The sequence below is a fragment of the Lindgomyces ingoldianus genome, assembly GCF_010093535.1.
Source record: "Lindgomyces ingoldianus strain ATCC 200398 unplaced genomic scaffold BDR25scaffold_9, whole genome shotgun sequence".
Taxonomy (NCBI): domain Eukaryota; kingdom Fungi; phylum Ascomycota; class Dothideomycetes; order Pleosporales; family Lindgomycetaceae; genus Lindgomyces; species Lindgomyces ingoldianus.
The window spans coordinates 988,760-1,015,281 of record NW_022985170.1 but is presented as its reverse complement, the minus strand read 5'-3'; the positions used below and the strand labels follow the sequence as shown (position 1 = coordinate 1,015,281).

General features: G+C 46.6%; 10 protein-coding genes across 10 annotated transcripts; 5 read left to right on the top strand and 5 right to left on the bottom strand.

Moving 5' to 3' along the window:
- Positions 1 to 3,829: 3,829 nt before the first annotated feature.
- BDR25DRAFT_352788 (uncharacterized protein) lies at positions 3,830 to 5,170 on the bottom strand (the record flags this gene model as incomplete). Its single annotated transcript, XM_033695061.1, has 10 exons — positions 3,830 to 3,941; positions 3,973 to 4,012; positions 4,059 to 4,101; positions 4,145 to 4,162; positions 4,202 to 4,237; positions 4,296 to 4,372; positions 4,429 to 4,475; positions 4,512 to 4,915; positions 4,976 to 5,099; positions 5,145 to 5,170. 10 exons carry the CDS (start codon positions 5,168 to 5,170, stop codon positions 3,830 to 3,832), a joined length of 927 nt encoding a protein of 308 aa, XP_033550223.1.
- Positions 5,171 to 5,421: 251 nt separating this feature from the next.
- On the bottom strand, positions 5,422 to 6,664 carry BDR25DRAFT_282887 (uncharacterized protein; the record flags this gene model as incomplete). The annotated part of the gene is made up of 3 exons (XM_033687998.1): positions 5,422 to 5,887; positions 5,939 to 6,435; positions 6,485 to 6,664. 3 exons carry the CDS (start codon positions 6,662 to 6,664, stop codon positions 5,422 to 5,424), a joined length of 1,143 nt encoding a protein of 380 aa, XP_033550222.1.
- A 183-nt stretch (positions 6,665 to 6,847) lies between these two features.
- Positions 6,848 to 7,723, top strand: BDR25DRAFT_352786 (uncharacterized protein; the record flags this gene model as incomplete). Its single annotated transcript, XM_033695060.1, has 6 exons — positions 6,848 to 6,933; positions 6,960 to 7,169; positions 7,206 to 7,282; positions 7,316 to 7,355; positions 7,393 to 7,420; positions 7,463 to 7,723. The coding sequence occupies 6 exons, from the start codon at positions 6,848 to 6,850 to the stop codon at positions 7,721 to 7,723; spliced, it is 702 nt and encodes a 233-aa protein (XP_033550221.1).
- Positions 7,724 to 8,354: 631 nt separating this feature from the next.
- On the top strand, positions 8,355 to 10,804 carry BDR25DRAFT_282883 (alcohol oxidase). Its single transcript, XM_033687997.1, has 2 exons — positions 8,355 to 8,978; positions 9,029 to 10,804. Exons 1-2 carry the CDS (start codon positions 8,795 to 8,797, stop codon positions 10,693 to 10,695), a joined length of 1,851 nt encoding a protein of 616 aa, XP_033550220.1. The 5' UTR covers positions 8,355 to 8,794; the 3' UTR covers positions 10,696 to 10,804.
- A 1,339-nt stretch (positions 10,805 to 12,143) lies between these two features.
- Positions 12,144 to 14,451, top strand: BDR25DRAFT_323927 (uncharacterized protein; the record flags this gene model as incomplete). Its single annotated transcript, XM_033692131.1, has 5 exons — positions 12,144 to 12,402; positions 12,801 to 13,042; positions 13,097 to 13,367; positions 13,424 to 14,153; positions 14,298 to 14,451. 5 exons carry the CDS (start codon positions 12,144 to 12,146, stop codon positions 14,449 to 14,451), a joined length of 1,656 nt encoding a protein of 551 aa, XP_033550219.1.
- A 450-nt stretch (positions 14,452 to 14,901) lies between these two features.
- Positions 14,902 to 17,040, bottom strand: BDR25DRAFT_257794 (uncharacterized protein). The gene is made up of 3 exons (XM_033686503.1): positions 16,534 to 17,040; positions 15,265 to 16,458; positions 14,902 to 15,175 (listed from the first exon to the last, which is right to left on the bottom strand). The coding sequence occupies exons 1-3, from the start codon at positions 16,898 to 16,900 to the stop codon at positions 15,048 to 15,050; spliced, it is 1,689 nt and encodes a 562-aa protein (XP_033550218.1). The 5' UTR covers positions 16,901 to 17,040; the 3' UTR covers positions 14,902 to 15,047.
- A 153-nt stretch (positions 17,041 to 17,193) lies between these two features.
- BDR25DRAFT_302304 (uncharacterized protein) lies at positions 17,194 to 18,024 on the top strand. The gene has a single exon (XM_033689768.1). The coding sequence runs from the start codon at positions 17,247 to 17,249 to the stop codon at positions 18,009 to 18,011; it is 765 nt and encodes a 254-aa protein (XP_033550217.1). The 5' UTR covers positions 17,194 to 17,246; the 3' UTR covers positions 18,012 to 18,024.
- A 52-nt stretch (positions 18,025 to 18,076) lies between these two features.
- BDR25DRAFT_131574 (dolichol phosphate mannosyltransferas-like protein subunit 3) lies at positions 18,077 to 18,694 on the bottom strand. The gene is made up of 4 exons (XM_033683853.1): positions 18,679 to 18,694; positions 18,479 to 18,632; positions 18,360 to 18,428; positions 18,077 to 18,310 (listed from the first exon to the last, which is right to left on the bottom strand). The coding sequence occupies exons 2-4, from the start codon at positions 18,524 to 18,526 to the stop codon at positions 18,143 to 18,145; spliced, it is 285 nt and encodes a 94-aa protein (XP_033550216.1). The 5' UTR covers positions 18,527 to 18,632; positions 18,679 to 18,694; the 3' UTR covers positions 18,077 to 18,142.
- Positions 18,695 to 18,797: 103 nt separating this feature from the next.
- On the top strand, positions 18,798 to 21,412 carry BDR25DRAFT_257786 (GTP binding protein-like protein). The gene is made up of 5 exons (XM_033686502.1): positions 18,798 to 19,306; positions 19,363 to 19,494; positions 19,547 to 19,660; positions 19,711 to 21,101; positions 21,159 to 21,412. Exons 1-5 carry the CDS (start codon positions 19,117 to 19,119, stop codon positions 21,231 to 21,233), a joined length of 1,902 nt encoding a protein of 633 aa, XP_033550215.1. The 5' UTR covers positions 18,798 to 19,116; the 3' UTR covers positions 21,234 to 21,412.
- A 742-nt stretch (positions 21,413 to 22,154) lies between these two features.
- On the bottom strand, positions 22,155 to 25,884 carry BDR25DRAFT_392541 (uncharacterized protein; the record flags this gene model as incomplete). Its single annotated transcript, XM_033698207.1, has 27 exons — positions 25,712 to 25,884; positions 25,555 to 25,673; positions 25,440 to 25,522; positions 25,240 to 25,389; positions 25,081 to 25,205; positions 24,948 to 25,045; positions 24,845 to 24,906; positions 24,782 to 24,818; positions 24,645 to 24,721; positions 24,421 to 24,585; positions 24,228 to 24,383; positions 24,033 to 24,149; positions 23,934 to 23,999; positions 23,832 to 23,899; positions 23,664 to 23,795; positions 23,495 to 23,593; positions 23,400 to 23,461; positions 23,265 to 23,344; positions 23,212 to 23,237; positions 23,074 to 23,116; positions 23,026 to 23,043; positions 22,899 to 22,947; positions 22,789 to 22,805; positions 22,552 to 22,737; positions 22,434 to 22,496; positions 22,217 to 22,410; positions 22,155 to 22,167 (listed from the first exon to the last, which is right to left on the bottom strand). The coding sequence occupies exons 1-27, from the start codon at positions 25,861 to 25,863 to the stop codon at positions 22,155 to 22,157; spliced, it is 2,457 nt and encodes an 818-aa protein (XP_033550214.1). The 5' UTR covers positions 25,864 to 25,884.
- Between the last annotated feature and the right edge of the window lie 638 nt (positions 25,885 to 26,522).

The window sequence follows — 26,522 nt, the reverse complement described above, 5'->3', positions numbered from 1 at the left end:
AGGATATAATCCTCTAAAATAAAGAAGATGCAAAATGCCTTAGACAGGCTCTTCCTTCTCTATAGATCTTACAGACTTACACAATAGCTTTCCTAGCAAAACATAAAAAAAGAGATACATAATTTAATAAAAATTATGTTATACAAGCTACCTAGGCACTTACAGCATAGCAAAAATAGTAGGACTTACTTTAGAAGCATTCTCTCTACTAAATTATAATAGTTTTACATTCTTATTATTATATAAACTAGGCTAATAAGGTAATGCTTACCTTAAGGTTTTCTACTAAAGACTAAAAAGCATAAAAAGCTTAGCTAAAATAATTCTAGCTTAATTTTTAATTTAAATATTAAAATTTATTATTAACACCTTTCTAAGGTAAAGCGTAAGAGTAAAGAAGACAATAGGCTACTTATTATATAACAGCATAGATTATTTATAAAGTCTAGAATTATTTAATTAAAGCTATAACTAAGTAAATTCTTAGTAATTAGGCTTTAGTAGAGAATCTAGATAAGTAGGCAGAGTATACAGAAAAGCTAGCAACAAAGGGGGTTAAAGATGTGTTAAAATAGTAGCAGAATAATGTATAACAATCTTAGTAGCCTTTTCTTACTTATCTTACACTTAAGATCTACTTTATACTACTTATAAGTAATAAACTAGAACATATCTTCTTTAAAGCACATTATATAATCTCTTAAACTTAAGCATTATTAAATTTTAATATTATTAAAGTAATTAAATCTTTAAATTACTAGTTAAGTTAAAAATAAGTAAACTATTTAAAAGAGTAAAGATCTTTATTTCTTATTTTATTTTTTACTTATAAAAAGACTATTAATTCTAAGTAATTTATTATATAACATTCTAGCGCCTATTTTTATTATTACTCTTTAGCTCCTTAATCTTATACAGGTAATCTATAACAATGTTATTTACACTAGAAGACAAAGTTACTAGGAGACCTATACTATTATTAGGTGTTAGACAATACTAATTAGGTTAAGAGCTATTATAGTAACTGCAACAGGCAGCCTAATCTTTAAATTTGCAATTAGCGCAAGCAGCTACTTACTTAGATAAGAGTAAAACACACTCTAAAAATAAACTATAGTAAGAATAGCTAGCACACTCTACTATGTAAGTTAGTTATTATATAACATGTAAAATAAAAGGCATACAGTAAGGTTTTATGTTAATAGTACTATAAGTCTAAATTAACACTGCATTAATATATAACAGGCAGTAGGTATTTAATTAGAAGGCATAAAAGGTGCTACTATAGTATTTAACATTGTTATAGGGTGCAGAGAGAACCTGTTTCTGCTAGATCTAAAATTGTTAGCTTATTATACAATAGAGGGAGTAACTTACAGTATGCGCTACAACTCCTAGAGCTGCTTGTACGTTTAGGTTAAAGGCAGTAGGAAAAACCTAGATGCATTTTTTGTAGCTATTAGCGCTATGCTGCTTCTAGCTATTTTTATTATTCTTCTTAGCATTTTAAATTACAATGTCTATGTTTTTGTATAATAAGATAAAAAGAAAATACTTTCTATAATGCTTATTATATAAAGTAAGGCTTAATATACATTTTTTTCTCTATTATTTAGATTTTAAGCTATTAACTACTTCTATTGTAAATAGAATTCTATTGTTCTAAGCTAAATTTTTTAGCGGAGCTTGCTCTGCTCCTTTCTGTAGACTTTAGTTTTCTTTAGTTAGGGCTTAGCAGCTAAGAATTACTGCTTTTAGCCTTTCTAGGCTTACATAAGCATAAAAATAGCAGATTCTTAGATAATTATTTCCTGCGCGAAAACTAAAACCTTGCTGCGCGTGTTGTCTAATACCTGTCTAATACCTTCTGCTATAACCTACAACATAGTACCTTTGCTATTTAACGCTAATAAACCTTCTTTACTTTATAATAATTATTATTACCTTATAAATCTATAGAGAGACAGGACGTTCCTTTAATAAAAGGTTTAATGTGCGCTCTGCAATACACAAATCTAGGCAAGGAAGCGCCCTACCTAGGGCAGCCCTATACCTTTACTGCTAGCTAAGAGGCGCGCTCTTACTAATATTACATATGTCATAAATAACAGACTACAACCCTATATCCTGCTGTTGTCTTCTCTAGTACTCCTATGTTGTTATTATTCTACACTATTAGACTAGGCAAATAACATGTTTAAAGGAAATAGCAAGTAGAAAACTTTATATTAAAAGTGTTGCTAATTAAAGAGTAAAGTTAATGTTTATACTATAAATAAAAAACTAGCATATATATTACTTTTTATAAACTTTAGCTTATTAAGCTTCCTTCTTTACAACATTTTTATATAACAGACGCCTTAATAATTTCCTTAATATAAAATTCTTAGCTTATTAGGCAACCTTTTTAATATACTACTTGTGCTATTTACTTTAATTAGTTTAAGTATATAATGTACCTAAAAGCTACTATTAACACAGAAAAGGTTTTAGTCTACACTCTCTTAGTTATAGAGAGTAGGTACAAATAAAAACAACCTTAGCAATAGTTTAGATAAGGACATTAATGTAGATATCTTTCTAAATGCTAAGTGCTGTGCGTATAATTTTCTATCTGCGCCTGTACTTATAAATTTTAATAATGTTAAATTCCTTAAAGACTAGGCTATACTAGAAGTTAATAAAGGCTATATTAATAACTTCTATAAGGGTTTACTTAATATTAAGTTAGATATATGCACTACCTGTCCGTACGCAGCAGCAGCGTCGCGGCCTGGATACGAACGATTGCGCACAAGCAGGATCACGTATCTATGTCACATAATGCTTGTGCGCGAACCTCCGTGCGCGAACATCTAGATATCCCCCTTTTCCTCCGTACAGAGGAAAGACAAGAGCAATAGAACCAGAAACATGTTGCCCTCACCTTACCTACCTCGTACGCTGTGCACACCGTACACCACTCTTACTCTTGCTACTTAAGTGCTTATACCATAAGCAGCTAGCTGTTAGAGCCTATTCAACACTACCTGTAATTAAAAGTAGTTTAACATAAGATTAAATTAATAAAGTACTTATAAAAAGTGCGCTACTAATTTACTTAAATATAGACATAAAAAGGAATTTATTTTACTTTAAAAAGACATAAATAACTTTAATTTTAGCCTTTTACTAAACCTTTTTAAGTTAACTACTACTAAAGAGCAACTACTAGCATGTGTACATGTTAATATAATAAACCTCTTTACTAAAGTAAGTAGGCACTTTGTGCATTATAAATAACTGCTAAGTCCTTTATTATAACTTTAATAGAATGTAAGTGCTAATGTATTAGTATTAGATAAGGTATTAGACTTATTAATTTATAGGCACTTAGCTAGCTGCTATCTATAGCAAGCGCATTACTATCTAGGCTTAAGATGTGCAGCTTGTTATTTACATTACTTAGGATTTTAGCTAGTACTTTAACTTTGCTAATAAGTACTTGTGTAGATAGACCTACTAAAAAGTGTTTTTTTGCATAGTATTTATAGGTATATAGGTCTTTACATAGAATTTATAGAAATATAGTTTATAAGTTTTAGTTTGTAGACTACTTTTTATTATTTACTCTACTTATAGTCTTCTTCTATAGGCTTCTTCTAATGCAGTCTTCTTCTCTAGAAAGAGTTTAATAAGTGACTTAAAACAAGCTCCGCTTATGCATTTATTTATAAACTGTTATAGTATGTTATTAAATGTTTATTGTACAACCTATTAAGAGTATAATAGCATAAAAAATTAAGTAAAAGACTAATTGTTTAGAATAGTTGCCTATTTAGCCTTAGCGCTAGATTAATTCATGGATCCGATCCAGATCCAGGATAGCGCCACGTGATTCCGGATAATCGATTCGGACCGATTCCCGCCAGCACTGGTCGTAGTACGTACGGTTGGGAACGCTGTCTATGAACCGCCCTCCTTCATACATACGTCAACTCAGGTAAGTTTCGGCCAGTCTTCATTGATTTTACTCATGGTTGAAAGATGTAGCTATGCGCCGCAAATCCGAAGTGAACCTTGAGTTGGACTACTTTCAGAGGCCGACACACGCAACTCAAGCTGTGCAGAAGTTTGCAGAGCTTGAGCTTAACCCTTTAATCACATCACTCTTTTCGCTCTTCTATCATTGTCTTAACAGTGTTAGGCATCTCAAATGTACATCATTTGACAGCTCCAAATGAATCGTCCTTATTTTCTTAGCTGCTCAATGGTCCAACGGGTGCACAATCCATTTTAGCCCCTTTTTAGCTGACCATGCATGCCAGGTTCAACACGTGGGAACAAAAATTCCCCCCCGAATCAGCAGGGTACCACCGCTCCCACTTAAAGACTGCAGTGGTCTGAGAACCCACCGTATTAAGCCTTAAGCATAAACCCAAGACCCACCCCGGAATCGCGCCTTTCCCCAAAAACCCTCTGCACCCCAACATGCCCTTTCCCCCACGACTCAAACGAACATGAGGAGTCACCAATCTCCGGTAAAAAGCCACAAAAATGCCTCCCCGCCCCTCCCAGGAGCCACCAAAATGGCATTCAGCGGGCCAGGTTGCCAAAAACCGTTCTCGGCTCGGTTCGAGAAGGAATTAAGTTTGCCCAGGATTGCAGGATCAGCATCCCGGTTGACGGGCCGCCCCTGACCTAGGCAGTCATGACTCGGGATGCCGGGTCCGTGGTCAGTCAGTCGCGTCGATTTCCAAGAACGTGTTAGATCCCGAGTTCGGAGGCCACATATTAGGAAGCTGGGTTTTCGAAAGCGAAAATCGTGCGATGCGGAGGTTTTGAGCGGAGAATTTGAGAGTGAGGTGATGAGTGATCTTGAAAAAGGATGGTTCAGGGCGAAAGATTGGTCTGGCATATCTGATTGGAGGAACATCTAGAGATTTGCGAAGGAAGGATGCGATTAAACCTTTGTGTCGGATCAGATACGTGTAACCGAGTTACACTGAACACGAGATCGATGGCATGATACGAACGTTGGGTGTTGGGGAGCGAGCACCCTGTCAGATGTATTTTTAATTTCAAAACAATTGCGCTTGCGTTTTGAACCGCGTCCCGCTCTTCAAGTCAGTATTCCGGGTTAGCTCCAGTTGTCCGCAGATTACTTGCAGGAATGCGAATTCGACTTCATTGTACGCAATTCAGGTTGATTGCTTCAAATATATTGGGGAAAGGATTTTGGGGTAAATGTTTGGTTGTTTGGGAGGAAAGCATGGAATATCCTTACAGTAGTCAAAGTGCCTCTACCTCCAACCAGGGCGCTGGGAACAAGCAAGCATCCAAAGAAATTTTCGGAGAGAGTGACCTCATTAACGTACAACTTCCATCAACTTATCCTTTAGATACCTTAATAGCACAATGCGAATATCGAAGGGTTTCCGCTCAGACAAAGTTCCCACTGTCCATCTGATGATACTTCCCCTGCTCGCCATAAACGCTAATATGTGTGGTTCTAACAATTGTCTCCCCTCCGTGCGCTCCGCTCTTCTCTGGCAATATCGTCCTCTCGCTACCATCCGGCAATATCGCTCGCTCGCTATCGCTGTCCCTGTCAAGATCGTGCTTCGGCTTTGAGTTCTCGGAGCGACTAAGATTACTACCGTAGGCAGGCATTTCATACTGGCTGCCCTTCTTCTTAGTGGTGCTGCTTCCCATGATACTCTCAGGTAGGACGCGCCTGAGAAAGTTCTCGAACGTCTTGCGGAGCGGTGGAAGACAGGCGGTGAAGATGCCGGCTGCGACTTCCGTCATAGAGTAGATGGAGAGATTGACAGAAGTGTAGGTAGGATCCTTAGAATCGTGAAGAGCGCGCATTTCGTAGAACTTTAGTGCGGATATCGTCGTTGTGCTGGTCTCCATTAGTATTCTGTAAAAATAAGGCCCTAAGGAGGGTTCTTACATAAGACCAAGTAGAAATACCGCTCTGACACCCATTTTCGTGCGCCTGGAAAGCTGCACGGACGAGAGATAAACCAAAGGCGCTGAGGTGTAAAAAAGATCTGTCAAAATGTTTGATCCGGCGCCAACGTAGCCAGATACCACTCTCGGTTTGTCTCCCCAGCAGCGCCCAGGTTCCTGGGGGTTCCAGTGCTTTGAGATGGGATTGCATTCGCCGAAGAGAATGACCGAAGGGAATATGAAGTTGGTGCTGATGTGAATGACGACTGAGACCCAGATCATGATACGAAACATCTTTGAGAAGTCGAGAAGCATCAAGTAGGCACAAATGCTGCCTTTCACCGCCGCCATAGCGTAGATGTTAAGAAGCTGGGCCCACCACAGGTGATGAAGATAGTCACGGAGACGGGTTTGGTTCAGGAAAGGATCCCAAACATGCCTCCCTTGGCCCTCGGAAGCTGTCAGGTAGGAGAAGATTACAGCAGGAATGTTCAGGCCCTACTACCCGTAAGTATAGAGTCTCGATGCAGATGCGATATTGTCTTACCGCTCCAAGAACAAGGAGATAGTCACTCAGGAGGAAGCCCTTTCTGTTCCTCCAGCTGACGATCATTCGGATGACCACAAATGTCGTGCAGAATATAGTGAGGACTGGGATGGTGATCTTGAGGTCCTTCGAACGATCATCTAGTGGAAGGTTCGGCGATCCACCTCCTTGGGTAGCCATGTTGGTCTTGAGGTGGGCCGAATCTCAGACAAATACGATATCTTCCTCTTGAGAGAAGTCAATAAGACGAAATTGTACTTCTCCGAAGATTGAGCGGATCACTGCTTAACTGAGGGTATATATGTATAGAGACGAACGCTCTCCTTGGCTCTGCGAACATGGCCAAAAATTCACAGATCCATCATGCAAGGTGAAAGTTTAGAATACGACCAAGAAAGTTTGTCGACGACATCGCTTTTGAGCAGCTGGACCATGCGGACGGAACGAGCGTGCAGTGGCAAACCATCGCTTACAGAGGAGGCATGAGGCCAAGAAAGCTTCGCTCTCCACTTGTGAAGGCACGCGAAACAAAAGCCACCTCTTGGGTTGGAGGACTAGTTCACTTCCTTCCTAGTCGAGACAAATATGAGGATACCTTCCTGCGGAAGACCCCTGCGCTAGTCACGGAGGATTTGCACAGAAGAGGAAGCAATAAGAACAAGGAAAGGCCTAGCAAAAATGTTTCGTAAGGAGCAAAGTGAGTTGTGAAAGAAACATCAAGTGATGATCAACTTGTTGCCTCTCGATTGTTCTCTCACCGCATCATCTCACGGTTTCGTGCCACTACGAAATGGTTTTGTTAGACCTTGAACACACTCCGCTGCGAGATAGATGAAAAACCGTCGCTACCAGAAAGGCCCCTGGCGAGCCCGTGGGTCTTTGTTCAGTCACACAACGCCTCATGGAAGGGTGGCGGAAAGACGGGGTGACAGTGCGGTTGGCGCCGCGCAGGAGGCAGATGGTAGGAGACATTGATAGAACCTGACGTACGTTTACGAATGCGAAAGGAAGGCTGCGGGAGGCCCAAAGATGCGGTATCTGTGGCTTTTAGCCTCGCCCTGCCTGACAGCACAAAGCACCAGTCTCGAATTGGGCCGAACATCTTCGCAAACTAGTACTTATCTTTCGCTAATTACCGGGCATTCATTTGCATTTATTTCGAAGTTGAACTTCGTCGCTATCCAAGCCTCCCCGAGTAGAAAGAGTTCGACTAGCCGATCTAAGGGAAGAGATAGCTGATGACCACCGTCCAAACTAACATGCAGTAAGGAGAGGTGAATGCATTCCTAGCGGATAGAAAGGATGCAGCACGTGTCCAGGAACGCTTCGCTGAACGCACTCAAGGAGACGCACTGGCCTGCTGTTTTGCAGGATAAATTGAGGGGAGTGCCAGGATATGATGAATCTGGTCTGGGCCGACGCCACCGGGGCCGTGCCGTCTGACTACTGATTGGAAACTTCGAAAGGATTCCAGAGGAAGTTGGTGAATGAGCAATGGTTGGTCAATGTGAATTAGGAGCCTTTCAGCCAGTGCAGGGTGAGAGAAGAGGGAGTGAAGGCTGAATAGCTTTGAGAGGCAACCATATTATTCTCGCGCGATATACTGATGATTGTTATGTATTCTGGCGATTGTGCAGCATGTACTCCGTAGCTTGGAGGAAAATGTGGGTGGTAAATTACGGAGACGGGAGGATAGTTTAACGGAGCCGGAACAAAGTTCCCACGACATCTAGTTACACATGCCAAGAGCTCGGGTGCAGAGCTTCCCCCGCCGACCTCCGCCATTGGTCAATTACCCCGGTGAAGTCTGACCACCTCAACCCATGAGGGTCCACGAAAAACTTCGTAAACCACATTCCTCAAATGATGCTTCCAATACTCCAAGGGGAGCCCCGCGCTTTCCCCTTCGTGTATCCGTTCATACTCAATCGTTCTCAGCTGCAAGGGCCGCGGGAGCCGCCTTGCTCTCCCACCACGTGGATTCAGACCTGCTGGGACGATTCCCACGTTTCGAGGCGTCTCCTTGACTCGGTAGACACGCGGCACGTCCAATTTTGGGCCTCTTCATTCAATGCGCGACTGAGGCACAGTCCATCAAGTTCAATTGCCGAAAGATTGCCTCTCAAGATGAGCACTTGACGACACGAGATCCTTCAATCTATTCCCTATATGACTGGAAAAAGCCCCCTCCGTCCTGATCTGCGGAGGTCTTCTTTATAGTATAAAAGTTGTAGCTCTGAGCTTCTCTTTTTCTCCTTCTCTCCTCACCCTCAGTCTCTCGTTTTGAAGGTCTCAACTATCGGAATTACAATGGCAGCAAACATCAAAACTCTTCTCTGTTTCGGTTCTCTACTATCAACAGCATTAGCTCTTCCCCAGAGCCGACGTGATACAGAAGCTTCCAGTGTCAAGGAGCAGAAATATGACTATATCATTGTTGGTGGTGGTCTCACCGGTCTGGTCGTGGCGAACCGCTTGAGTGAGCTTCGCGACAGTGAGTTGTCAAGATCTACACTCCGAATTTCGTGCCTTACAGTTTATCAGGAACGGTACTCGTTATCGAGAATGGTTACATTGACGATAGCCTGACAACAAAAGTTCCTAATTTGGCGAATAGCCTCAACTCGGCCGACATGTATAGCATAACTTCCGCACCTGATCCAAACTTAGGCAATGCGACATACCCCGTGCAGGTTGGTAACGTCGTTGGTGGTGGCTCAGTGGTCAATGGCATGGCCTTTGATCGAGCCTCTGCCGCCGATTACGATGCCTGGGAAGAGTTGGGCAACCCTGGTTGGGGCTGGGACAGTCTACTGTACTACTTCAAGAAGTCAACGACTTTCACCCCACCATTGAAGTCCCTTGCCAAGGAATTCGGAATGACGTACGACGAAAATTACTACGGAAAGACTGGCCCGCTCCAGGCTTCTTATCCCCCCTTCGATTTCCCTGATACCAAGACTATCTGGAGTTCGTTCCGCGCCGAGAAGATCACTTTTCCAAAAGAGGGCGGCTCTGGAGACGGCGTTGGTGCATACTGGATCCCAACGGCGCTTGACCCCAAGACGATGACTCGATCTCATGCTAGGACTGCATACTACGACCCAGTCAAGACCCGCTCAAACCTCAAGCTCGTCACAGGCCAGACTGTCAACGAGATCTTATTCAACGGCCTTACTGCCACGGGTGTCCAATTTGTTTCCCGCGCTGACAAGACGGTAACCAAGGCATACGCCAAACGCGAAGTCATCATGGCTGCCGGTGGCGTCTTCACCCCTCAACTACTTCAACTCAGCGGTCTCGGGCCTAAGAGCGTCTTGCAAGCTGCAGGTGTGAAGGTCAAGCGAGATATGCCTTCGATCGGCGCCAATTTCCAGGACCATGCTAACGTACAAATGTTTTACAATCTGGATAACATGTCCTTCCCGAACCCGCTTTCCCTCTCCACAAACGCAACATACAATGCTTCTGCATGGCAAGAGTATCTGACAAAGAAAACCGGCCAATACACCATTGCTCATGGCAACTCTCTTGCCTTCCTTTCCCTTCCCCAGCTTACAACGAACTACAAGACGATTGTAAACCAACTCAAGGGTCAGAAAACGGCCGACTTCCTTCCTCCAATTTACAGCAACAAGGCTCTCCTCAAAGGGTTTGAAGCCCAGAAGTCCATTATCACCGACATGCTTTCTGGCAACGACGCCGCTGCGGGAGAGATCCCCATGTCTCCGTTTGGCCTTGCAATCAGTGCTCTTCAACGCCCGCTTTCCCGGGGAACAATCCAGTTGAACCCGAAGGATAAGTACGGAAACCCAGTCATCACGTTCAACACATTCCAGAATCCTGTCGATAAGGCGATCATCATGGCTATGATCAAATTCACGCGGAACCATTGGGCAAGGAAGGAACTCGCGGGTTTCGCACCCCTCGAACTTGTCCCAGGCGCAACGGCACAGACTGATGACCAAATTATCAAAGCACTAGTAGCTTCCGGGGCGATTTTACCAACATTCGCGCATCCAGCGTGCACGTGTGCGATGATGCCTGAGGACAAGGGTGGAGTTGTCGGCAGCGACTTGTTAGTGTATGGTGTCGACAATCTCAGCGTCGTTGACGCGAGTATTCTACCTCTTCTTCCAGCAACACATATCCAGGCCACCATGTATGCGGTTGCGGAGAAGGCTGCGGATCTCATCAAGGCAAGGGGTTAATGAGATAATGCGCGAGGCGTTAGTCTAGGTGGCTGATGTACTGTACATACAAAAGGGGTGATTCCTGATAGATACATTCGCTTGGTATGTTTAATCTTTTGTAACTAACTATACGTATTGTAATTCATGATATCATGTCCCCACGACTCGAATGGCCAGCACCTGAGCGCCTCTATGATACCTGACGGAATCTGGATAACACTGCGGAAGGAAGTTAAAAGAGCTTTTCTCTTCCCATATAATAATTCCGAGACTTCTTTCGAAGGTGCCGAGATGGAGATTGACATTGAGTTGGTGTGAGGTAATAGCTCCCACGAATTATGCCGTTCGGAGTTGAGATCGGAATAACTAAACCTAATTGAGCCACTTTGACGCGTGAAGTGACAATTCGGCGTTCAAAAGCGCCCAAGCTAAGAACTATCACATTACGCGCAGAAAAAGTATATAGTCTAGTCGGAGAGACCTCTGCCTGTAAAAAGAGTGTCCTGTGAAGAAACTGTTGGCATTCTATGAAAACCCCTTTCACGATAGACAAATTACGGATCCTCCTTCCAAACCAATAGCCTTTGTCACCGTTGTTTCATCAATCTTATTTGCAACTTCCCGTTTGCGGCTAGTCCGTCGCGTAATCTCTATCAAAGGTCACTCCTCTTGATTTTATGCGCACTGTTCAATCTAGAATTCGTAAGTTTCTTAGTCTTTCCTCTCTAGAAGGTGCAACACATTCTATCATCCCTATTTTTTCGATTCATCGTGTCCAAGATCTTAGCCAATTTTCTCTATCCTGGTTTCCCATCTTCATGCTTTTCCAGCGTCCTAGTCACAAGCCAGTCAGTCTTCTCTACTGCCCCGATTCCTAGGTGATGTTCCACATCCAATCTCGCCCACCACATCGGTTACCAGGAACCCAGGGACGCTAAATACTTGCGCAAGGCTTCAAGAGATAAGCAAGATAGCAAGACTACAAGACGATTGGCAAGATCCACGTTCTATTTCAACCTCGCTGTAGAAAGCGGTAAAAAGCGCAAAGAGGATTCTGGCTTCCTTTCGAGGAATAGAAAAGGCTTGGTGATGGTACCGTCGGTCCATTTGGCAACTACCTTATCGAGGTGAGGCTGTGGCCAGCGAGAAGGCTCGCCCCCATCCCGTCTTAGGTTGCATGGACGTGGGATTCAAACGCTTAGCCGTAATTGCGTGCTAGATCGTGGAGGCCAGTTAGATTTAGATTCACAGGCTCGGCTTCATAGCGATATTAAATGTCGTTTTTCCGACAAAAAGAGAGGATCCGGAGGACATTGCGTGGGGCAACGCTGTATTGCGCCTTCGAAGATAGGAGCATCAGGATGAGAACAACCGACCTCTCACCAAGCAATCCTTAAGCAACCCCAAGGCAGACAGATATCACCAAGACTTCTGACAAGTTGCCCTCACGAACACCGCAACGAGCCATGGCATATCTCGGTTTTCTTGGCCCCCGAGCGGCAGTCTACTGGCCCTCCCGTCCCGTCTGTCCAACAGCCTCCCTGCTACGAATTCCGACTGCACATCCTTTCTGCGAAACCGATCAATACGTTCCGCGTTCTTGTGAAGCACCCGCTTTATCGCCCTTGTTGCGTCACAAAGAGATCCTATCAAAAAGCTGGCGATATTCTGCAATGCAGTACTCTAATTGCATCCGCGCCATATTAACATTAAAACCTTCCCTGTGTGGGCCCCTGCAACTGTTTTGAGAAGGTCGCAAAACTCCCAAGAGCGGCAAAGTGATCAACATGATTCCCTGCACCCCGAAGCACCATCTAGCTCTATCCTTATCAGCTTGGCAGAAGTGCCGCGGTTGATTCGGGATCGAGCAGGACGTGCGACGCTTCCTGTTAACAGAGCGCAAGGTATGCTGATATAAACGTTGGTCTCCCCATCCGGTTGTGCCAGGCTCCTTTCTGCAACTTTGCGCTCCATATGTAATCCTCATTTCTGTGAGCTTCTGACCAGGCTCAAGAAATTCACTTTGGCGAATATGGCCTCTCCTGACTACGACATCAAGCAGCCCTTCCCTTCGCCAGCCGAGAAGGAGGCTTCTGGGCTGGAATCAGGAGAAGTCTATCAAGGCGACCATGGAGCAGACTCTGAGCTACGCAGGCTGCTCGGCACTCGCCATGTAACGATGATTGCTTTAGGTTCTTCCATTGGTATGGGATTATGGCTGGGGTCCGGAAAGTCTCTTGCAAGCGGCGGCCCGGCCGGTATCTTCCTGGGTTATCTCCTCGCGGGTTCCATGATCTGGTCTGTGTCCCACAGCATCGGTGAAATGGCAGTTATGTATCCGCTTCCGTCTGCCTTCGTCCAATGGGTAAGTCATAACCTCACAAGCCTGCAGTGCTTGACAGGTAACGTAACCCCTTAGTCTGGGAAATTCGTCTGTCCTTCTGCAGCCTTCGCACTCGGCTGGGCCTACTGGGTTTCGTACGTCATCACCATTGCCAACGAGCTTCAAGCCGTCTGCACTGTTCTTGGTTTCTGGACCGACAAAGTCCCAGTTGCTGCGTGGATCACCATCTTTTGGTTCGTCATTATCGCCGTTAATATTGGTGCTGTCACAGTATTTGGTGAAGTTGAAGTCGTTTGCTCGACTATTAAGTTCGGCTGGATCTTCGTCGTTATCTTCTCTTTGATAAGTTAGTTCATCCCAGCCCTAAACTTTGACTGACATGTCTGACAACATCCTCCCAAGTCGTATCGGCCGGTGGAGCCCCTAACCATGATGCCGTCGGATTCAGATATTGGAATGCTGAGCCTTTCACTCATGGTTTCAAGTGGTTTCTTTCCGTTATGCCAACATGTATCTTCGCCATGGCTGGATCCGAGAACTCTGGTCTCGTCGCCGCTGAGACTACCAATCCGCGAAAGGCTGTTCCTCGCGCCGTGGGCTCTATCTGGCTTCGCCTGTCCCTCTTCTACCTTCTCGGCGCCCTCATGGTAACAATCACCGTCTCGCCCGACAACCCTGACATCTTCGGCGGCAATGGCACAAACGCCTCTCCCTTCGTCATCGCCTACCGCAACGCCAGCATCCCTGCTCTCGCCCACATCATGAATGCTGTGATCTTCATCTCCGTCCTCTCCACAGGCTCCATCTCCGGCTACGGCGGTTCACGCACGACCATGGGCCTCGCCCACCTAGGCATGGCGCCCGCCGCCTTCAAAAAAGCCGACAAAACCGGCCGCCCATGGTGGGGCCTCGCACTCACCCTTACCCTCGGTGGCGCCCTTGCCTACCTCAACGTCGGCAACAAAGCCGCCGATGTCTTCACTTGGCTCTCCAACCTGACCTCTCTATTCACACTCTTCGGCTGGGGCATGATCTGCCTATCCCACATCCGGATGCGGTACTCCTGGAAACTCCAAGGCCGCGACCTGACTGACCTGCCTTGGAAATCGTGGACGTATCCGTATGCCGCGTGGTAGGGACTCGTATGGTGTGTTCTACTCATCATCGTGGAATTTTATCTGGCGGTCTGGCCACTGGGCGAAGAACCGAATGTAGAGACATTCTTTGCGAATTATATCTCAGTGCCGGTGATTTTGGTGTGCTATATTGGTGCGAGGTTGTATTATCGTGGGCCATGGTGGGTGGATGCCAGCATGATTGATCTTGATGCTAGTCGCAGGTTTTATGTGGATGGAGATGTGGAGAAGACGGAGAAGAAAGGGGGCGTGGGGGGGTTTTTAAGGAAGACGGCTGGGTTTGTATTCAATTAGATGGGGAGATGCAGATTGTGAGAGGAAATGGAGACGGGTATGGCTTTGAAGGAAGTCTACTGCTAAAGAACTTGCCAGGAGTGTTGCATTACATCCTATGAGAGAGAAACCGAAGCGTTTCCTGTTGTTTGTACAGAGGCCTGTGAGTGGTGGGAAAGTCCCAGCGTCGCTTGTTTTTGTTATCATGACGTGAAGCCTAGTCATATCGCACTTTCTGTTTGCGAGCGTCTTCTAGCTCTCATGATCAATCATGTGGCCAAACCTTGTAATAATTTCCTCAATATGTTCTTGAAGCAGCATTACACTTTTGAGTGGTGGCAAGACGATGAGTCTGTAATAAAAAGTACGTAGATCACATCGCAAGGCAAAAGAAGACCACACCAACACTCGCCCATCATCAGTCGAAATGATTCATAACAGGTATCTCTATCCTACCCTATCCACCACAACATAAGCATCGTAGCATATATGCATCATCACACAAACAAAATACCGAATGCATTGTCGTACATATTCCGCACTCACGACTTCCGGAAGTAGGGTCATCCCAAGCATCCACCTTCCCCGCTTTCAAAAACTGTAGCGGCTTAGTTCCGTTATGACTCGTCGAAGAATAACATGGCAATTAGAATCTGTGTTGCTCCAAACGCGCCTCTCGTTCTCAGCAGAGCGTCGAAAGTCTTCGGGATTTGGGACAGGCTGTTTTGGGAATCCCCTTCGGTCCCTGGTGGGTGGGTGTTAGCATTTATCTTGCTCTAGCCTACAAGCATGGGAAGCAGAGTGAAGGGGGAGAGGGGCAAGTGAATCACCTACAAACTCTCGGCAACGCCGGTTCAACATAAACAACTGATTCGGCCTCGCCCGACCAATCAAATCCAATACTCCAGCGAATTTTCAGCAGGATATGTTTGTCCTGCAGAGTCAAGACGTCTCTTCCTAAATGCCGCCGCATTTCTTGTCGTGTCATACGGACATTTCGGTCGGACTTCTCAATTGCTTTGTGGCCGATGTTCTCTGTGTCATCACTCATACGCCCGACTATCAATCGTGAGAAGTCCCTCTCGCATTTATGCCAGTATTCTGCGCGTTTCTTCGCAATCTCCCAGTACGATTGCATTGCCCATGCTACGGTGCCGAGGTCCATGGATTGCGCCTTTCTACGCATGAATTGGCCGAGTTCACGCTCGGCCCAAGGGGACAAACGTGGGATTTGCAGCGAGAGAATTTGGTGGGTTTGGGCGTCAATTTTTATTGAGATGGTGCTGCAGAGGAGCTTCTGCGGTCCGGTGATGTCGATGGTGTGTTGTTGATGCATTGTTGAGGAGGAAGGGGAGAAGCCTGAGAGGTTCGGGAGGGTGGTGCGATTTGTGAACTTGAAGGACGTGAACAGTTGGAGGTAGGGTAGTGGGTCGTCAAGCTCGAGGGGTTCGTGGGAGGGAATTGGCTTCTCTTGCTCTCCGTTCTTCAGGGGCGGAGGGATAGGGAGCGTGGTGAATGGGAGGAAGGAGCAGAGAAGTACGGACACGGGTAGAGGCTGTTCGTCGGTGGTTGCCAAGCCACAAATCTTGTTAATAAAGGATATCAAGTCGTCCAGCTCGCTAGAGAGAAGAACGTCGGGGGTATTTTGATTCTGCCCCTTGCGGACTTCTTCGACACAGCGTGCCACATCTTCTTCCAACTCCTTGAGTTCGCGCTCTAATAAAGCTTTCTCCTGTTTCTTTTTCTCCAGCTCCAGATTGAAAGGCTCTTTCGTCTTTCCACCTTGAGCGGCCTCGTCATTTACGGGCTCAGCTGGAGGCGGCCCCGAACGCACGTTCTGGAGCTCTTGAAGGGCCCTCGATTTGAAAAGGGATGGCTTGACTGGAGCTTTCCGTCGTGGAGGCGGCTTGCTCGGAGAATTAGCCAAGATGCCTCGACGCGGTGTACCCTGCCATGACAGCGCCATAGCAGATGATGTTGCTGGCAAGTCCTCCTCTTCCTCGTCTACATTCTCTAACGGGAGTGATGCTTTACTCATTCTCCTCGTCCGTTTAGCGCGCGGCGTGATGTTCTGGGCATCCAATGCGCTCTGTGGCCCCGCACCCGCCGTTGTTTGTTCCTGATCATCGCTTCTAGGAGCTTCTTCCACCTGGGACGGTCCTTCTGCTTCCCCAAGAAGCGAAGCAGGTCGTTGTTTCCCTCTCGCGCGTATTTCTTCTCTTGACGTCGTAGAGCCGGCGGATGTTGGGCGCAGTAGGAGACCCGGATTGTGACGCGCGAGGCTGGCCTTGGTGGGTGATGCGAAGGATTGAAACGACCCACGGCGTGGAGGCTTCTTTAATGGACTAGTTGACCTGTCCGCGTCTAGAGGCGTGATGCCGCGACGCGGGGGTTGCTTCAAGGGGCTTGATGATCGGTCGATATCTTCTAGGGGAGACGTCTTGCGCCTCTTTGAGAGGGGTTCGTCCATGATGCTGGTCAATGGTGCTGCATTGGGGGTTGCGCCGAAGTTGTAGACTGGAGGACACGTTGCAGCTATATAGCCTAGGGTCTAGTGATATCTGTGGGTGCGCGCAGGCACGTGGGGTGAGGTTTGCTGGATAGTGATAGTGATAGTGTTTGACGCGTTGTCGCTTCGTCGCGTTATCGCGTTGGTGATGAGGGACGGTCCCGACAAAAGGCGGCAACTTTTGCCGAACAAAGCCGAGTCCCGCGGAATGACTTCATCAGCAAAAAATAACTCTATCTTCATCTCTCAGACATGCTCTCTCTCTCTTCCCCCAGTATGATATAGATAGTGTATCTTCCATTCGAAAATGGAAAATCTCTTGCGCTCCGCCCGACTACTGGCTTTGCGCCGCACCCTCTGCTCGTCATGTCTACAGGCATTGAACAAACACCCTGTACCTGCCGCATCGGGACGTATTGGGCTCCAGAACAGCGATCGGATACAACGGCGCTTCCAAGGACACATCGCCGCTGCAGGCGATCAAGCCAAGCCCATTGAAGGCTTCTACGCAGAACTACTTTCACGTCCTCAATCAAAGACACAGCCTATGACCCGGACCACTGCCACCCCGCCGCCATCTGAATCGCTGCTAAAAACAGACAAGGAAGAAACACTGGAGAAAGCACGCATCGTGTTTGGATCACGACTAGCAGGGCCGGCAGAACGGCAAGCAAAAATCGAGGCTGCATCAAAGAACATTGCGGGCATAATGGTGCCTCCTCGTCCAACAGAACCCGACAATTGCTGTATGTCAGGCTGTGTAAATTGTGTCTGGGATCTGTATCGCGATGAGATAGAGGAATGGGCGGCCAAGAATGTGAAGGCGCAAGCGGCAATTCGGGCTCAAAGGACGAGCGGGCATGGAACAGGGAGCATGGTCGCGGAATCAGGGACACTCCAGCATGTAGGTACGAGTATGGACGACGACGGAGGTTGTGGCGAGACAATTTGGAGAGTGGGTATGGGCCAGGATCATTTGTTCGATGATATCCCAGTGGGAATAAGAGAGTTCATGAAGACGGAGAAAAGGCTGAAGCAAAAGCATGTGGAGCAGCAGGCTGTGGGCGCATAGTCTAAAGCATTCGAGAACGTCATTATAGATTATCACATTCATATTTTTAGGCGTTCTGGCTCTGCAAGGCATCCGGTTACTCCCAATTGTCGCTGCCTTCCTCCTGATGACCAGAACTCCAAACACGTGCCTCAGTCCGAACCAACATCCACACCCTTCGCTTGAAGCTCCTTCCTCGCCTGTTGTATCTGTTCCATCAATTCCTTATGTGCTTCGGGGACATCGTTGAAGGTGAAGACCCCCCAACCCAATTTAAACAAGAGGTAGGCGCCAAAGGAGACGAGAGCCCAGAATGGAAGCTACATTCGTGAGCATATGCAGGCACTAATTTCGTGAAATAGAGCGTACCACGGGGATGATCTCTTTTTGGATCTTCTGGGGAAAAGAAACGACTTCCATGAAACACGCCAGGTAGAGCTTTGTCGGATTAGTTGCAGTTGGCGTGATTGTACCAAAGGGGGCCATACTGAGGTCAAGAGCATAGCAATTGAGATCGTCTGCTGAGCGCGCGTCATCTTGGTGGTGAAAGAAGTGTCTCGGCGCGGCAGTATGTAGTAGAACAGAAAGGGGGGTGGACAGGTGCGTACTTCTACGTTTCGTCTTCTTGTCGCGCTGCTGGACCTGGAGAGAGTTAGCCAGATTTCAGCTTACCTAATATTATACCCACGTGATCTGAGGCAGGAGCTCCTTCCAAGGGTAAGTTAGGCGGCAGCTAAGCTTTGTGCGGCCCGACGACAGATCGGCAACCGCAACTCAAAAGCAACCCACTCATTCATCCCAACAACCGTCTTCACATGCCCGCATTGCTAGAATTCCCGGAGAACGAAATTATTGCGTGAGGGAAACTGGTTCGCTTTCAACGCCGAAGCTTCTCGGATTCCATCTTTCCTTTTATTGGTTACACAAGGTCCACTCACTGCACGAATATTACCCGATCTATAGTGGTAGGCGCCCACCTTGGACACGAGGCCCGAGCAGGCCGCCGTCAGCTCGCCCACCTCTTTCGTACAGGAGAAGTTACAAGATGGACTTGGGTTCATTCTAAGACTCCAAAGCTCCCTTACTTCCATTGCTTGTAACTTGGTCTGGTACCCCATCGTTCAAGATGTCTCAATTTAGCGGTAACTCAAAAGACTTCTTGGACTCGCTTGAGTCCTGTTTAGATAAACACCCTAGAAATCAATACGAGTCGCTTAAGGGGGTTCCTGACCGGCTGACGGGGTTCCTCGAACAGGGTGATGAAGGGACCTGCGAGAGAGCTGTGCAACTTCTGGGGACCGCCGTGGGGAAAGAACGTAAGTCCTCATGATCCACGATGGTTCGTCGGTCAGATCGTGCTAACGCTTTCAAGGGGATTGGCAATCGCCCTTTCAGGAGAACGGAGTTCTTGCCCATGTCGTGCAAAAGCTTGATCCAGCTTCAAATTCGACGGGATTGGCTAAACAGTATCTGAGAGTCATTGGCAATTGTGTGGCAGACAACGGTGAATGAAGCCCCACCCCTAGATGAGGGAACAGTTGTTAATATGCTTTCAGATGAAAATCGTGAAGCTGTCTGCGAAAACCTAGGAACCCTCATTGCTTGTCTCAAAGAGGAAGATCTAACGGTTACTGCTTTAGCCGTGTTACTCAACTTATGCAACGACTTTGGTAACGATACTCTTAGCCAACTTGGAAGCTCAATCTGATTAAGATGTCAGAACCCGCCCAAATTGAGGCTGCTAAGCTGAGGCTTGACTGTGTAATTGCAGAGCTTCTTGCGGCCAACAGAATACTAGAAGAAGCCGTCGACTATGCTACTGATCTGCTTACCTGGACTACCGAAAAGCTCACCCCAGTCCAAGTAGAAGATGCGACCTCGGTCAAAACTTTTGACAGTCTTCTCCAAGTCTCCCTTCAGTACGAGGAAGACCACTACCATGACTGGGTTGCAATTTGCGTTCACTACCTTCAGGATCCCGAGTTCCAGCAGAAAGTCGCGAAACCTGAGGTTCTTGAGAAACTCTTCGATTTGATGCTAGACTACGAGTCGAGGCTATCACCAGAAGAGATCCAAGCGGTCTTTCGAGCTCTTGGTGCATCGCAAGATCCTTCCAAAACACCCACAGAAGACACCAACACTACGCTATTGGTGCAATTGGTCAACTCACTCTCTGCTATCTCTGCATCAGACGCCTTCGTCAACCATTTCAGCCTCAGAAGTCCAGTGGTGAAGAAAGTCAGGTCTAAATTATTCTCCTTGGCAACATCGCCATCCACTGTCTGCGCCTGTATCATGCTTGGAAACCTCGCGACATCGGATCAAATATCAATCGACATGGTCGAGGACATGGGCCTACACCTCACTCTAATCGGTCTTCTTTCGGCACGGAGAGAACCCGCGTTACTATATGCCGCTGCCGGCTTCATGAGACACTTAGCCTTTCCAGAGGAAAACCGGGATGCAATAGGAGAAGCAGGACTCATTGAAACGTGCTGCCAACTTCTTCTCAACAAAGATCCTTCCGTACGGGGAGAGGCAGCCGCGATTGTCTGTAAGCTCGTCTCAAACAATTTCCGGAACATCGAAAAAGTCGTGTACGAAGCTATTCCGGATGACATTACGCCTACGCAACTACCTGGCGTCGAACTCCCCGTCCATCCAACAATTCTGTACCATATCGTCACACAAGCTTTAGTTCCCGCCGCGCCGTTGCCAAGTACATCGATGAAGAACGCGATGATTGAGATTGGTCGGACCATCATCGCTATACTCCGGTACCTTGGCCAGTCGAACGCAGAAGAAGACGTTGAACCGGTTGCACGCCATATGTTTAAGACACCGTTAGTGGCGCGACCAGTCGCTCGACTTGTTCGTCAACGCTTCTTCGCAGAAGCCCAATCAGAAGGGCTTCTGGGTCTGGGGTTGATGGCGCAGTCACACGAAGGCGCTGTTTGTGTGGTTGATGAGATGAAAGAAGATGAGGGCTTGCTTAATGCTGTGAGGGAGTTTACTGCTGCAGAAAAGAAGGATGATCAGCAAAATGGCGACATGCTGGGTCGTGATCATCAGAATGCGCTTGTCCTTTTGCACGGACTTGCTACTAATGGGGTAAGTGATGCGACTAACATGCAATTCGATATCTTGTAGCTTTCTAACAACATATAGGTCAATGCAATGGATGCATCTTTGAAAGACGACGTGAATGCCTTGCAGACTGAGCTAAGCAAACTCAATATCTAGTCTGACGATGTTGAACCATATATATGTCTACATCTAAAGCAAAAGGCTAGAATGTAACGAGGACACGGCCTCTGGAGTTGGAGGGTAACGATCGAGGATAACGATCTTCTAGGCAATGTGGTTTCACCGAACTGTAGATAGATATCCCATAGACCTTCAAGTGTTATATAGAGAAAGGGAAGATAAATCTCATGTTTTTTGGATCCAATTCGCCTCAATCTTGAACGAGTCGCACCAATACCAAGTGTAATGCGGTTACAATCACAACTTAATCTGCAACTTCTCCTTTCCGACTGTGTACTGTTCAACAGTATGCTAAACCGTCAATCATTATATGACTCGGGCACCAAAGAGGTTGAGTTGCTTTTCACTTCCCCTCCACAGTAACAGGATTCTATCTACATTCCGCCGACCTGGAGATCCTTTCCTTATATAGCTAGCTGAAGGATAGGATCTATACGAGCAAAGGGCAAAGCTAAGCCCATATTCATTCAACAAAGGACTGTGTGGTTGGCCTATCTGGAGACTGAGTGGCCTTATACAGTTCGGTCAAAGGCACCTTCTATCTTGGAGGCGCGCAGAAACTCCTCGTTGGTGATTATACTATTATACCTCTTTAGTTAATACGAATGTTATAATAAGGTATCATCACCCCATATGTCACACAAACGCCCACTCTCATCGTGAAACCACGCAAAATCATTTGACATATGCTTAATCTTGTGAATTGAGCAGCATCTCCAGATCTCTACCCTCTCATTCCCAGACTTTCCTCATCAACTCTTTTGCGAATTTAAAGGCCATCTCGAGAATTTTCTAGTATTTTGTTCCTACTTAAGGTTGCGGGGCCCAATTCGTTATCCGCTCGAGTCTTTTGCTCTAAAATTCCGGATATAGGGACTAAGGAAGTAAACTATTTTTTCAGCTGGCGTTACTAGCAGATGTTCAGAGGGGAGTTTAAGCAGGTGTTTCTTCTAGTGGACGGCATAATTAGCAATGGATAAAAAGCGGTTTTATCAGCTTCCCCTATAGACATTTGCTCGGTCGTACAAACTAAACATATCCGCCCATCTAACGAAATATCGAAACCAAGTCGTACGACAGAAAATCGCGATTCAAAGGAATCACCAAATAACAGCCTTACATTATCTCTTCCATTTCCCACCATTGGCCGGAGCTGCATCCCTCATCGGGTCAAACCTTGCACAGTTCTTCGTCGTCTAGGATTTCGGCTGTACCACCGCTTTGGAATCTGTAGCATATCTAGCTAGGTAGGATCTTCATACAGATATCAACCACTGTGCTGTTGCTTAGATACACTCATGTTCAGTTGTGTGATGACTAGGTTCCGTGAGTCTAGTAGAAGTATTGTTTTGACATGACACTTATGGGATAGAGGCACGGCGCGCTCTTTACTCCGGTTAATAAACCGCATATACCTTCGCTCTAACCCCAAGACCCCTAGACTACTATCGCTCCAGGTGGGTTCAAAAGATGGAGGGGGCTTTCCTTGTTCTACTACCGTCAATAGTTATCCTAGGTGCGCTCGTCAGACTCTCTGCTGTAGTGAGACTGCCCGACAGTCACCGGAGCGTTCTTTTTACCTCTAAGTAGCTTCTAAAGATACGCATCTTGAGGTCTTAGTAGAGTATTAGTAGCAGCGACAACGATCTGAATTTTGTTCTAGATTGTCTTCAGATGAAACATCCAACTCCTAGTCACCGAATGAAATTGCCGTGACTAACATAGCTCTCCAATCATCAACCTTTGCTCTTTGTAACCTATAGTCCACAGCCCAATTCCTAGCACTCTAGAGTAGGGCATCATGTTCTCCGTAAACGCTCCTCAGAGGCTCAACGTATTCAGAGTTAACATTGAAAATCCTGGTCCAACGGGGCTAGTAATAATTTCTACATAGATATTCTAATACAAAGTATCCCGTAAACTAAGCGCCTAATTCCTAGCAACGAAACGGGACACTTTCAGCATTACCGTATAAGCGTTCTAATCCTTGTTGCTCGTCCGTCGCACTCGATTTTCCTCTTTTCCGCTCGATAGATCTGACGCACCCTCGATTATAAACGGAGACGCTGGTAGATTCTGAGATACATCTACCCGGGGGATGTCGTAGATAAAGGTTTTGTATTAAGACCTTATCCGGCCTACAATCTCGAAGTATTCCCAGGGTAAAGCTCAGAAGCTTACTCTTGTTAGAATTTTCTTTAAACCTTCGTTAATCGATAGCAGTCAGTTCTACCCACTCATAGACGTCTTGGACGAAGTACCGAACTCGCCAATAACTCGGGATGCATCCTAGACGCCATGCCATCCTCCATGGTAGCACGTCAACTACGAAAGGTCTTCGCTAACAGCCCACCCCTCATATGTTAGACGGCGAACTCTTACCATTAGGGGAAAGTTTAGATGAACGTATCTTGGAGAGAATTATATAGATACGGAATTTGCTGAAGTGTTTGCTGAATAAGGAAGTTGATTTGGGGTCTCAAGCGATACGGGAAACAACGCCCTTTCGGACATGAGAGTCGTTCAACGAATCCATAGCTTCCACTCCCAGGGAAGAAGTTCTCGCTGCGCTACTCGTTAAAGTGATATCTGAAATGCCGGTGGCTGGCTTTCAGCTCTTGTTTTCTCCAGGAAGTTTCATGCTTGATCCCAGCAGGTTTTATCATAGTTGTAGACACGATGTACGAACTTAGATTTGGATATCAGCTCAGATAAGCTACCGAAATCCTCACCCTCACTCTGCTATACATCTTCTACACCCCCTCCCTCAGTTACTTGGTATACTCTATGGTATCTCGCATGGGGTTCCGCAGCTGAGCTCGAATACTTTTGCGCTTTATTTTCACGCGCTGGATGACTTTGGACAGCCGACTGTTGGTGTTGAAACGATAGCTACGATCAAGGACTCCGTGAGCGGGAGAGCGAATAGTAGGGGAGGGTCGAATTTAGTTTTGGGAATGCATGGGATACTAAGCCGATGAGTTTGAAGGTCGTTCCCGAAAAAGCGTTCTGTGGACTTGCGGACTGCCATTTTCTTGAACCATAGATAGTGGAATACCGTGGTTGATTGTCTGCTTCTACGTTCGGTTTTTCAGTCGTATGTTGCTGCCGTGTCGTGTCCTGCGGCTGATGGATGGGGATGGAAGACGTGGCAAGAGCCCACGGCAATAATAGAACCACCTCCCCTTTGTCGTGCCCTGCCATCTAAATCCGCTTTCTTCCATAGAGGCGGAAAAATGAGTGACGTGGCTCGGTCGTAAGCTGCCCACTGATAGGAAGATACGTTTTCGTCTGCTCCATCCTGAAAATCTTTCAAAATAATCCAGATCTGTGCGTCGATCCCCACCCTGCGGCGTCGGCTTCAGATCCCTTAAGGATGTGGCGCACTGATGTGAAGTGCAGGGAGTCATATCGAGTTCGGGCAAAGTCGTGTGTCATGCTGATGGTGAGCAGGATGGAGCCTTCTCAGCGGCGTCTTAGAATTCGCCTTCTTCCTGCATTCCTCTTTTTATCAAACACCACACCCTTTTCTAGGATTGTATTTGTAAAGCGGTCCGGGCTCTATCAAACGCGTTAGCTGGACGCACTCCGCCGGCGTGCTTCAGGCTAGGAGTCATAGGCATAATCAAAGCTAATGGGCTCGGTGTCTCTACGGGTGAGATAATGCATCATATGTCAATTCGATCAAACTGATAGTCAACCCATCGTGAGATGAAATAAGAGCGTTGAAAGCGTAATCGTAAGGCCGCACCTCAAGTACATGATGTGAATGCGAGGAAGTTGAAAACCTCTACCACACACACACACAAAGAACATCGATAACGAATAACGAGGTGAAGGTGTTGCGATGTGGGAACTCAAAAACACCCCCAAATGGTGCGAATTCGCCTGGGGTGCTTTCAAACAGGTTCCATTCTTAGAACCATCGGGATTTGGTTCCGCATTCCTCTGGGTTGGGTCAGCAACACCTCCACGAGTGAACAGGCAACGCGTTCAAAAACTGTTCGCCTCCACAAGCATAGATGTGCCAAATGAAGCAGCCAGAAATCCAATACCAACTAAGTTTCTTCTCAGTGTCAAGTAAACACACCCATTCCCGCGAGCACGAGGCGCTAAACAGCAAGTCATCTTTCTATTAAAAGGTAGCTAGTGTTGGAAGTGATGTGCTTCCTCCAAACTGACTGACGAGGATGTGCGGCGAATCATTGTGTTTACCGGGCTGGAAAGGAGGACGTCTAATTCTTGAGGATTTTCGGGCTTGGGGGCTTGAGTTGATTGAACCCACAATCGAATTCACGCACAGGGTGGCGCTCAGAGGGTGGTGATGGAGCTCGGCGGCGGTAAGAGGGTGTTGGATCGGTCAGTCGACTGTCAAATTTGAAAATAGAGCCTTCGACTCTGCAGGGCCTCGGTTGGCTTTCGTGATCATCCGTGTCACCTGCGAATTCATGCACCGTGATATCTCTTCGCAGTATCTGAGCGGCAACAGAAAGTTGGGTCGCGCCGTTCGATCAGTCAACTGTCGAGTGTGAAAATAGAGCCTTCGATTCCAGAAGGCAGGGGCGAATTTTCGCGGATAGATTCGCGTCAACCCCGTAATCCCCATCACGCATGGGCGATATCTTTCGCATGAGCGGTAGAGAAGTTAGATTGCATCGGTTAGTCCGACATCCGTTGTGAAAATAGCATCACTTACAATCCGCCGAATGCACATCTCCCAATGTGACTCTTTGTATGCTATCGGCTAAGTTAACATATGGCCTAGCGCAAGGATTAGTACAGTGGTAAATGGATAATCTAGACAAACCTTTCTCAGCTCATTAGACTATCTTCTAATTCCAGAACGTTTCGACTTGGCTACTTCTATCTCTCTAAAAAATTGAGCAATGCCACCAGCACCACAACCACTTCACTGGTAATGGCAACCGCACGGTCAGCAAAGTAATGTTAAGGAAATATCTATTCTATTCAAAGTGAGCATCGCTCACTCTCATCCACCCGAAACAAAGACATGCGTTAGTGTGCAACTCGCTAGGCGTTTGCATCAATACGCACGAATCCCAAGTCTAGGAAGAGTCTTGAGAACATCTAAGGCCAGCAAATCTAAGATGTGATTTGAGAAAGACGTTGGTGGAGGCGCACACAGGTGCTCACCTCGCCGACTCACCGTGAGCAAGTTGACATGAGATCACGTTCGTCTGTTGGACTTGTTGTCGTCAGCTGAAGTTACTCACCTACCGCAACTGCGCCGCACGCCAGCTTGCA

Excerpts from the sequence above, each read along its gene's own strand:
- BDR25DRAFT_282883 (XM_033687997.1), top strand. The coding sequence starts at position 8,795 with ATGGCAGCAAACATCAAAACTCTTCTCTGTTTCGGTTCTCTACTATCA. Across the intron at positions 8,979-9,028 it reads CTTGAGTGAGCTTCGCGACA|GAACGGTACTCGTTATCGAG; the intron begins GTGAGTTGTCAA and ends ACAGTTTATCAG.
- BDR25DRAFT_257794 (XM_033686503.1), bottom strand. The coding sequence starts at position 16,900 with ATGGACGAACCCCTCTCAAAGAGGCGCAAGACGTCTCCCCTAGAAGAT. Across the intron at positions 16,459-16,533 it reads TCAGGAACAAACAACGGCGG|CATCACTCCCGTTAGAGAAT; the intron begins GTGCGGGGCCAC and ends GAATGAGTAAAG. Across the intron at positions 15,176-15,264 it reads ACCGGCGTTGCCGAGAGTTT|GGACCGAAGGGGATTCCCAA; the intron begins GTAGGTGATTCA and ends CCCACCCACCAG.
- BDR25DRAFT_302304 (XM_033689768.1), top strand. The coding sequence starts at position 17,247 with ATGGAAAATCTCTTGCGCTCCGCCCGACTACTGGCTTTGCGCCGCACC.
- BDR25DRAFT_131574 (XM_033683853.1), bottom strand. The coding sequence starts at position 18,526 with ATGACGCGCGCTCAGCAGACGATCTCAATTGCTATGCTCTTGACCTCA. Across the intron at positions 18,429-18,478 it reads TTGCTATGCTCTTGACCTCA|CTCTACCTGGCGTGTTTCAT; the intron begins GTATGGCCCCCT and ends AATCCGACAAAG. Across the intron at positions 18,311-18,359 it reads AAAAAGAGATCATCCCCGTG|CTTCCATTCTGGGCTCTCGT; the intron begins GTACGCTCTATT and ends TCACGAATGTAG.
- BDR25DRAFT_257786 (XM_033686502.1), top strand. The coding sequence starts at position 19,117 with ATGTCTCAATTTAGCGGTAACTCAAAAGACTTCTTGGACTCGCTTGAG. Across the intron at positions 19,307-19,362 it reads GACCGCCGTGGGGAAAGAAC|GGGATTGGCAATCGCCCTTT; the intron begins GTAAGTCCTCAT and ends AACGCTTTCAAG. Across the intron at positions 19,661-19,710 it reads CAACTTATGCAACGACTTTG|AACCCGCCCAAATTGAGGCT; the intron begins GTAACGATACTC and ends TTAAGATGTCAG.